Here is a 9,670-nt window from a genome sequence, read left to right as displayed (position 1 = left end):
TAAAATCATGAATTATAAGTCTAGTACAGCCAGAGCAGGGCAGCACTGAGACATCAGGGTGTTCCTTTCTATCCTAAATACTGTGCCAGGAGTGTTTATTGGAGGATATTTTTATGGGGAATATTTCTTTCAGCTCCACCTTTGATGATGAGGCCAAGCAGCAAGTATCCTGTGCAAGGACAAGAGGAGCTGCAGGGTGGGTGAGTGGTTCCATGACCCCCCCAGAAGAGCAGGGGAGGGAACCTCAGCCCATGTTTTTGTATTTTAATCCTTTCAAATGGCCGAAACACAAAAAAATCAAAGCAACCTCAAACACATTGTGAGCTTTTCCCCTCGGACATAATTTTCTGATTTCATGGGTTGGGCAGCTGGATTTAATAAAACTCTGTTCCCTTCCTTGTTTGTTTTTGGAAGAATTAAATGTTTGCATACTCCTGGGGCACTGGATCCAGAATCCCTGTTTACCCTTGGACTGTCAGCACAGTTCCTGGGTGCTCTGCTTTCCCTGCCTCCAGCTTTCCCCTCTGCTTCCCACTGGAGCCTACAACACAGGGAAAAGGCAAACAGGAAAGGATTTCTAGGAAGCCCTGCTGGGATTGCTCAGGGATTGCAGTTGTTGTGATCTGAAAGCAGCCACCCAGCTCAGGATGTTGGGGCAGTAAACAGAAGTTCGTGCTGGAATATTTGGATAAGATGGAAAACATGAAAGCCTTGTAAAAGTGGGATGGAATCTCTGCAGACTTCATGAACACTTCATTGGAAAAGAGATGGAGCCAATCTAAAACTTCAAAAAAAAAAATCTAACTGATTTCCTTTCACTCCTAATCTTATTTCTGCATTTGGAGCAAGAAGCAAATACTCAAATACCCCCAAAATATCAAACCAGCAAGTTAAACAAGTGAAACTGCCCACAGATGCTGCACAAATTTTACCAGAATTTCAATTTAAATTTGATAATCAAAAGGCACAAAACATAAGCAGGAGAGATGGCTCTACAAGACCTGAGATCCAAACCTGCAGACTCAGAGGCCAGGAACAAACATCAGAAATTTATTTAGAAGCAACAGCACCTGAGAAGCCTCAACCAGCAAGAGCATCACTTGTACAACTCGGTGTCTCTGGAAGCATTTCCCTTCCGAGGGCTCAGTAAATGCACCCAGACTTCTCACTCCTCAGGAACACATTCCTCAGGCATTGCAAGAACTTCCACTGGGATCCTGTGTGCACCCCAGGCTGTCCCAGAAGCCTGTCCCATACACCCACATCATGTAGTCACCATCTCTGGGATTTCCTATTTGGCACCTCCACGGGATTTTAAAAAAAAAAAAAAATTATTTTATTTTTCCTGCAACAACAACTTAACAGAGCACATTGGGATTAACTCCTAGGAGCAAATAGGAGGAATTTCTGGCTGCTGGCTACAAGGACAGCAACGTGCAACGGGTCTCCTGCTTCCCCAGGAGCTGCTTTTTCTTTTCCACAGCCAAGGGATTAATCCCAGCAAGTGGGGAGCACAGAGATGAACATTCTGTCCCCATCTTCTCCTCTCTGCCAGTTACTGCAAACACAAAACCTGCCTCTGGCCCCTCTGCAGCCCTGGCTTTGCCTCCTGATAAACATGAGAAGCATCCATACTGATGCTGCTCTAACAGGGGGTGCTGGAAACAAGTTGGGTTTTTTTTTTCCCCCCTCCACTCAACTTAAGAAAAACAGAGCTTGAAGCTTTGCCCTCTATCAAAGATCAACCCTTTGGGTCACACAGAGAGGGTGAACTTTGGGGGTCCACGTTTTCTGCAGCTTTTCTTGGTGCTGGCAAGGCTGGAGGAGGGGGAGCAAAAGGAGGGATCAGAGCAGGGAGGACCCAGCCCTCAACCTGCAGCTCTTCAGCAGGGAGAATCCAAATCCAGGCTTCTCCAGAAGAGTTTTGCTCCTTTGCCTCTTAAAACATTTTGATGGGAAGCTCAAGGTTTGTCAGAGAACAGAGCTGGAAAGCACATCCCTTTTGCATCCAGCTTAACACTGTTAATAAGGAAAAAAACCATCACCACACACAACCCCTGCATAAAGATACCCCAGGTGTCACTTTTCCCTTCAGAGAAGTCAAACATGGAATTCTTTACCTGATAAGGGGTTTTCCATCAGAAATAGGTCTCCTTCAGCCCCCAGATGTCCAGGCTCTTCCTCTCTTTGCAGTTCTGGAGGGGGTCCAAGCCCGTAGCAGAGCTGATGGCCATGCCCCTCTCCAGCCTGACGTCAGAGTCCGCTCCCGGCACTCCCAACACTCCCAAAACTTCTGGAGCAACCACCCAAGCAGGGAGCAGTGCCTCTGGCCAGCTGGCCTGGATCTTCCAGAGAGCAAGGCAACGTTGTGCAGTATTCAGCAGGACCTGTGTGTTGTGTGCAGGGTCACAACTTGGTTCCCCCAAGTCCCGGGGAGAGCAGCAGCGGGAGAGCTGGGATGTGGCCACCATCAGCTCCCCAATCCCGAGCTTCTCAGGAGGGAAATCTTCAGCACCCTCCTCCCCATCCTGCTGGGAGCCTGAGTCAGCAAGCACTCCCTCCTCTCCAGAGCAGAGGAGCAACAGGATCCTTATTTCTCACTGCTCTTTTCCCCTTCCTTTAATAATACAGTACTTTTATTTTCTTTTTTAAGCTTTCGCTTCTGTTAATTGCTTTTCCAGCATCTGCCACACAGCTGGAATCAGGATGGAGTTTGGTTTAGGTGTTTATTTTTTTTTTAAGAAAAAACAGGTTTCTAATGGTTCTGCCTTCAAAACAGGGCGGTGAGGAAATCAAGTCAGTCAGGAAAGCCAAATGAGCTGGAAGGGTGTCCAGCCACATGATAATTCAAGTAGTTACAAGAATTTGACTGTCCCAGAACTTCAGCAGCTCGAGAACTCCACATCTGACTTGCAGAGCTGACTAAAACCACAAAAGCTCTCTGGTTGTTGCTTAACAAAAGGCCGTAGCTCTTCTGCAGCTGTTGCTTTACTCATTTTCAAGGAATGAGCTCATTTCAGCAAGGAGCAGAACCTTTTCCTCCATCACTTCCCACCAGGCAACAAATAAGAAATGGGGAAGGCAACCCCTGACTGCAAAAAAAGCAGAGTGAGGATGCACATCCCTACATCTCCACTGTGTTTCCAACAGGTGCCCTGTGCCATGTGTGCTCCTGGCAGGACACCAAGCCCTGCCATGGCTGCACTTCAGCAACAAAAAATACATTTTAATCTAAAAATGACACCTGCTGCAAGCACTCCTTTGGACCCAGAACAAAGTGACCCTGAGGAGCAGCTAAAGAGCACTAAAGGGGGGACTTCCTGAAGCTCTCTTGCAGGAAGCATGACAAGGGTTAACTTTAGTTTTTTCAAAAATTAAATGCCATGCCACACACCATTTAAACTTGTACGAAAACCTGGGAACTGTCACCAAATTCAGATTAGATTTCTTTGGGGTTATTTCCCTTCCCACTTGCGAGCTCCAGGGAAACTGAGGCACAACCTCCATTCATTTTGCTGGGTCCTTTGCTGGACCCCTCCCCACCACACTCCATCCCTGGTGCCCATCCCTCAATTCCACGTTCCACCTTCAGCCCCCAGCAGCACCCTGTACCTTGTGCTGGAGTCAGCACCCAACCAGCCACCCAGAGCGTTGGCCTGGGGCAGGGATACAGCCAGAAAAATGAATTTTTTTTGTTGTTGTTTGTTTGCTTTGTTTTTTTGGCAGGGCTGATTTTCAAGTGGCTGAATGTGATTCATCCCTGCAGATGCACGGCGCGACGTGCCAGGAGCACACAGCTGCCACGGGCTCAGCTCTAGCCCAAATCCTAAGTGTTGCAACACTGCAATTCCCTGGATTCAGCTACAAATATGCAATTCCTGAAGCCTGACATCCCCCTCAGCCATGCCAAGGGTTCCCTCACCCACTCTCTGCCCAAACCCCAAACCCCCTCCGAGCCCACTCACCCCTTCACACCTCAGCGTGGTCCTGGGGATGGCCCAGGCTGTTGGAAGTCTCCCTGTTTCATGGAAAAAACACAGGCAGGACAAATACAAATGTTTAGTAATCCAATCCATCTTTATTTTGGTAGTTTCTGGTGGGGGGAAAAAAAAAAAAAAAAAAAGCACAGCCCTCAACTTTACAAATACAGCAAAGTGGTAAAAGAAAGGCAGGTGTATAAATTGAACTGCAAAGGATCCCAAGTGCCTGATGGCAACACGAAGTGTTACAAATGGGTCACCTTTAGACCCCCTACCTTCTGTTTCTGCTACCAGAGTACTGGATGTCAGCTATGGAATCAACTTTACTTGCTATATAGAGATATTTTTAAATAAGGGCTTTTCTTGGTAATATAGACAAGATCAGACACACTGAATACCTCCATAGAAAAATACAACCTTATAACAAACACCACAAAGTAAATACACTTTCCAAGTTCTGGATATACCACCTATTTCTGACAAGCCTGCAAGGAAACCAAAACCCTCTCCCACCTGGGACATGGCAGAAACAGAACTGATCTGTCCCCCAGCCAGCCCAAATCCAGCTGCCTCCTGGGATTTCATCTCCTTGAGGACAAACTGGCTGGGACTGGGCATGTCACCAGCAACACCTGACCCAAACCCCTTTAACTTGCACAAATAAAGCTCTTACATTTCCAAGGGATTCTGGGGTTTGATGTTGCATGGGGGTTTTTTTTTTCCCCTATTCTGGTCATTCTAGACATTGTGTGACACTTGGAAAGATTTCTGACACAACACAGGATGATTACAGTGATGCTCTGGGGTGGCATCTTGGACAGTGTTGACACATGATGTCACCACCCCAAGAAGATCCCACCCTATTACACAGTTCAGTTAACAAGCCAAAATCTGGGTACATGTAGCTGCATAAATACAGTGCCACCATCAGCTGGGTCACTCCTGGGCAAACAAGAGCAGGAGCAAGGCAAGAAAACCCAGCTGCTAATGGAAGTTTTCTTTTGATCCACTTGGAACGTGAGAAAATAAGAAAACTCTTAGAAATAGGGTGATGTCAACCAGACAGTACAGAACTACTTTACAGACTTTTAACTCTGATTGCACATTAAAGAATCAAATTAAAAGGAGATATCAAGGCTCATGGGTCACAACTGTATTGAAGTCCACATGGAAAGGGAGTCCTGTGCATTGCTGGAGAGATGTGGATAGCATTCAGCTGAAACACCACTTCCAGAGATAGTAAGAAAAGTGGGATTTGGTGAAGAGACCATTAACTCATCTGTACAGACATGGGAGAGCATCACAACACAAAATTCTCAGTCCCATCTTTGCACCAAATAAAAGGGAAATGCTCAGAGATAGTGGCCAGCAGCAGGGATGGAGCTGGGGGCAAAATACAAAGCTGCATAGACAAAAGGGCTGAATCAGGGGCTTTTTTTGTTTTCTTACTGGGAAGTTTCAGCCCTGGAAGAACTTCTGCTGGAGCTGCAGTTTAGAGGCTGGTGCTGTAATTCTGTTCTTTACCCTTGCTTCACTTCCAGCATTTCTCAGTGCAAGCACCATGACTCAGAACTGTCTGTGCTGCCCCAGGGAAGCAAAGGGGACATCCAGGTGTTTCAGCAATTCCTGGGCTCAAATTTGAAGTACAAAACCAAATCTAGGAATATGCAACACACAGATGCAAAAGTTGCATACAAAGAGTTTGCATTTCTGCTTTCTTGAGTGAGAAACCAACGCACACAGACTTTGTCTCAACACAATTATCAGAATGTAACACACACTATTTGATAATTACAAATAGTTGGGACACAGAACTCCACCTCAACCCACAGGTTGAGTTTTCACAGGAAAAACAAAAGTCTTTTCTGACTTTGGTGTGGAGATCTAGTTGATATGACTTATGAAGCCAACGTTTTGCTATAAATGCATCTCTCTAGTTGCTCATTGCAGAACACAATGAACTGTTAGGATTTCACTTTCTAAAACTAAAAAAAAAAGTGACAAGAGCTTTGTGTAGAAAAAAAAACAAGCAAAAAATTAATAACTTTTCAACATCCATCTGTCATACCTTCAGGATAATCACATACTCTGCTCTTAGTGCTTCTATGCAAACCAAAGGCACCACTCCTACAGATGAGGAGTGCAAATTTGGGTTATTATGGTGAAGGGGGGAGCTTCGTGAAGGCAGATGAAAAATTGCCAGGTCAGGACAAAGCAGACTGCAACACTTCACACCAAAGATGGATTAGGAAAAGCTGCTGCATGTAGTTACAAACTCACTGTCAAGGAAAACAAGAACATCTAACCAGGACTGCTCCAAAACCCAGCTTGGTGCACACAAGGAAGAATGAGACTGTTTTAATGATGATGAGATACACATCTCTGCAAATCCCCTAACTGCACAGTTATGTCTTTGTACTTTTACTAAATGGGGGGGAAAACAACAACAAAAAAAACCCAAGCCAATCATGGCCACCCCTTCAGCACCACCTTCCAACTCAGAGGAAAAGAAAAGTGCTGCCAAGTGCCATGTTCTACCTGCAAAGAACATTTCCACACTGGGTGGGTACCAAGCTAAGCTGGCAACGTCATCCAGGACCCTCTCTGCAGTGAGCAGTGACTTTGCAATAGTTTGGGGTTTTTTTGTCCCTCTCCTCTAAGTGGATGCAGCTTTTAAGCAGAAGCAGGGATGGGTGAGGAAGAGGGGAGCAGGACCTTGCAGGGACACAGGTCTGCTCAGCACCCTGGTGGGCAGAGATGGCCAACCAAGGGCATGAGGCACAGCAAGACCTGTGAAGCTGCAGGGTGGGATGCTCCCAGCAGCAACTGGTTTAGCTCAGGATTCCCAGTAAGGACAGCCCAACCTCTCTGTCCTGGCAGGGAGGAAAGCAGGAAGATGCTCCTGCCCAAGCAGCCAACACCAGGAGATGACCCACAGTGCTGGCAGCATCTTCTTGTCCAACACAAACCCAGAGAGAGTGAGGGGAGAAGGGATTTCAGAGCAGCCAGAGTCACAGTGGGGATGCTCACAGCTCCCACTGCCACTGCAGCCTCTTCCTAAGGCCAGGATGGTGGAACACACAGCTTCCCAATACCATTTTTCCCTTGGCCATCCCAGTGCTGATGTTTCCCAGGCAGACATCCCAGTGTGTGTGTGCAGAGCATCACAGCTGGCACAAACCACGAGCTGCTGAGCAGATGGGGACCAGAGATGCTCAGAAAATGACTCTGTCCTCCTGGGTCCTCTCCCACCACAAGGTGCTGTTCAGGGTGCCAAAGCCACTGTCCTCCTCCTCCTGCTCCTTAGCAAGCTCCACAAAAACCTGCCAGAGACAGGGAGAATGTCAAGGCACCCTGGTCCTTGTAGGAATTTTCCTGGCCACAAAGAGAATTCATTCTGAAAACCTCACAAATATTGAATGGATTGCTTCAGCTCTAAGGTTTTTGTATTTTTTGTCCCCTCCTTGCTCCTACCCTTCCATTTCAAGAGCACACCACAAGGGAAACTGAACCAAACACATCCTGTAGGACATTTATTGTCAGTAACAACTAACCCAGACTAAGCAGGAATAAGCCTCAGCTTTACCCACCTCTCAGAAGTGAAGAGCAATGTCTATTTTTTGAACAAAACAGAGCAGCATTTCCACTAATGTCCCAAATTTATTTTGCTCCATCCCTGCAGTTGCTGTGTCTTATTTTAAAAAGAAAGGAGAAAATAGGAATAAATCTGTGATACCTGTTCCAGTGTTGCCTGAGAAAAGCTGTACTCCTCAATGTTATAGGCATGTTTTACTGTGGAGAGAACGAAGGGGAGAGCATGTTCAGGGACACTTCCCCATCTGACACAACTGAATTTAAAGCACTTGAAGCTGGTACAAGTGCTTACTCTTGATTTCACAGGAAACAGAATTGGGGACAGCAATAACAACAGAAAAATTCAAACAGAAAAATAAGTCTGGAACAGAAATGCAGAAGTACTACCAGATGGCAAATCTGTCAGTTAGGGGAGACAAAATGTTTTCTGCATGTGGTGCATGGCAAGTGCTTAATTACCTTCTTCCAGCTTGGAAAAAGAATGTGAGAGCGACTGCACATCTTCTTTTGGAATTTTATATGCCAAAATAGAAGCAAAACTGGAACAAAGAAACAAAGCACATTTACCTTTAGGTAAAATTGCTCAAAGCAAAAATATTAACATCCAGGTGGATTTAAATTCATTTTCTGAAGGTTGCTCCAGGCCTTTTGACCAGTCAGCATCATGCCAGGCAACAAGAACAATCCAGGACCCAAGTTTTATAACAAGTCTCAGAGATCCAGGTCCAGGTGCATCAGCTGAGACCCAGCAGAGACTGCTCTAGGATTTATGTGCTCTTCATTTTAGGTTCAACCATTTATCCTCTGTCTATAAACTCATGAATAAAAAAAAAATCCCTGCCTGGGATTTTCAAAGTGATGAGGTTTTGCCTTTCAGAGAGAGATCACAGGATCTCAGGGGACTTTGGATCATTCAGTGGTTCCTGCCACCCAGACCTCAGAACAGGGAGATGACCCATTTTTTTCTGAAAAATGAACTTTTCTCCAAGCTTCCTGAGTAGAGGATTCTCCTCACCTGATGCCTGCAGTGCCCTTTTTGGAGAGGCTTCTCAGTGCTCACCAAACCAGCCCCTTGAGTTCACACAACAGAAATTAAACTGCTGAGAGGAAACCCACCCACCCCACCCACCCTCAGACTTTGAAAAGCCCTCAGAAAACGTGCAAGATTTTCTAGGAAAAGGACAGCAACTCAATGACTCATTTTTACCCCCATTTCTCAGGGATTCCAAACCAAGAAGGAAGCCACCAGGCACCAGCTAAGCAGAGTTTGCTTCCTCCACACCCAGGCAGGGCTCACAGCTTCTGCTGCTCTGCTAAACATTTCCTCTTTTTATTTTTATTTTAAGCTATGTGCAAGTACTTTTTGTGAATTTTAGGATCAGAGCATTCCCTGCTTGTTGCCAAGGAGCTGCTGAGAAACCAGGGCCTTGAATAATAGCCCTGTTTTTTTGGGATTTGTTGGAGTTTTACCTTTCCTGACGATTTGCATTTGGGAAGATGTGCAAAATCTGGCTCTGTAGATACTCCACCTGCTGCACGTCTGCTGCTTCTTTTAATTTCATTTCCAAGAAGTATCCTCTGCCAAACTTACTCTTCAGGTGTTGCACAGTCCCTATACACCTACCAAGAGCAGAGAAAATTCAAACTGTACCCCTTACACCACCCTCAAAAAACAGCCTGGCTTCTAACAGCCCCTTTGAACAGTTCAATTTTTGCTCTAAATTTAAGGTGCAAAACAAGCCCTATATTTTTTAAAAAAAAATATATTCTAGCCAGCAGCTGCTCTGTCCTCCCTGCCCATGGTACCTGAGCTGCCCTGACACCAGGATGGCCACACGGTCACAGACAGCATCTGCCTCCTCCATGTAGTGGGTGGTCAGGATAGCTGCTCTCTCCTTATTTTTAAATGCTGCTCGGATTGCCCGCCTAGAAAACAAACAAAAAAACCACAAGTAAATTAAAACCCCCTGAATCAAACATTTGGCAGGTATCAGTGAATCCTGGGGTAGCAGGAAAAGAAAACTGGGATGCTCAAACATTACTTTATGGACCAATACTACTCCCACAGCAACAAGTATCACCTGTGTTTTTCCAAA

General features: G+C 45.8%; 1 protein-coding gene across 1 annotated transcript in view; it reads right to left on the bottom strand.

Annotated features, from left to right (window-relative positions):
• Positions 1–4,056: 4,056 nt before the first annotated feature.
• Positions 4,057–9,670, bottom strand: part of ABCA5 (ATP binding cassette subfamily A member 5) — a 31,884-nt gene continuing 26,270 nt past the window's right edge. The window contains exons 36-40 of the mRNA XM_071764119.1: positions 9,381–9,500; positions 9,045–9,194; positions 8,034–8,113; positions 7,717–7,772; positions 4,057–7,303 (exon numbers count right to left, since the gene is read on the bottom strand). Coding sequence (XP_071620220.1) covers positions 7,196–7,303; positions 7,717–7,772; positions 8,034–8,113; positions 9,045–9,194; positions 9,381–9,500 — 514 coding nt within the window. The 3' untranslated portion in view covers positions 4,057–7,195. The remainder of the gene's footprint in view (positions 7,304–7,716; positions 7,773–8,033; positions 8,114–9,044; positions 9,195–9,380; positions 9,501–9,670) is intronic.

The sequence above is a fragment of the Heliangelus exortis genome, chromosome 20, assembly GCF_036169615.1.
Source record: "Heliangelus exortis chromosome 20, bHelExo1.hap1, whole genome shotgun sequence".
NCBI classification, from domain to species: domain Eukaryota; kingdom Metazoa; phylum Chordata; class Aves; order Apodiformes; family Trochilidae; genus Heliangelus; species Heliangelus exortis.
Note: the sequence above shows the minus strand (reverse complement) of the source record. Positions and strands in the feature narration are given on the sequence as shown.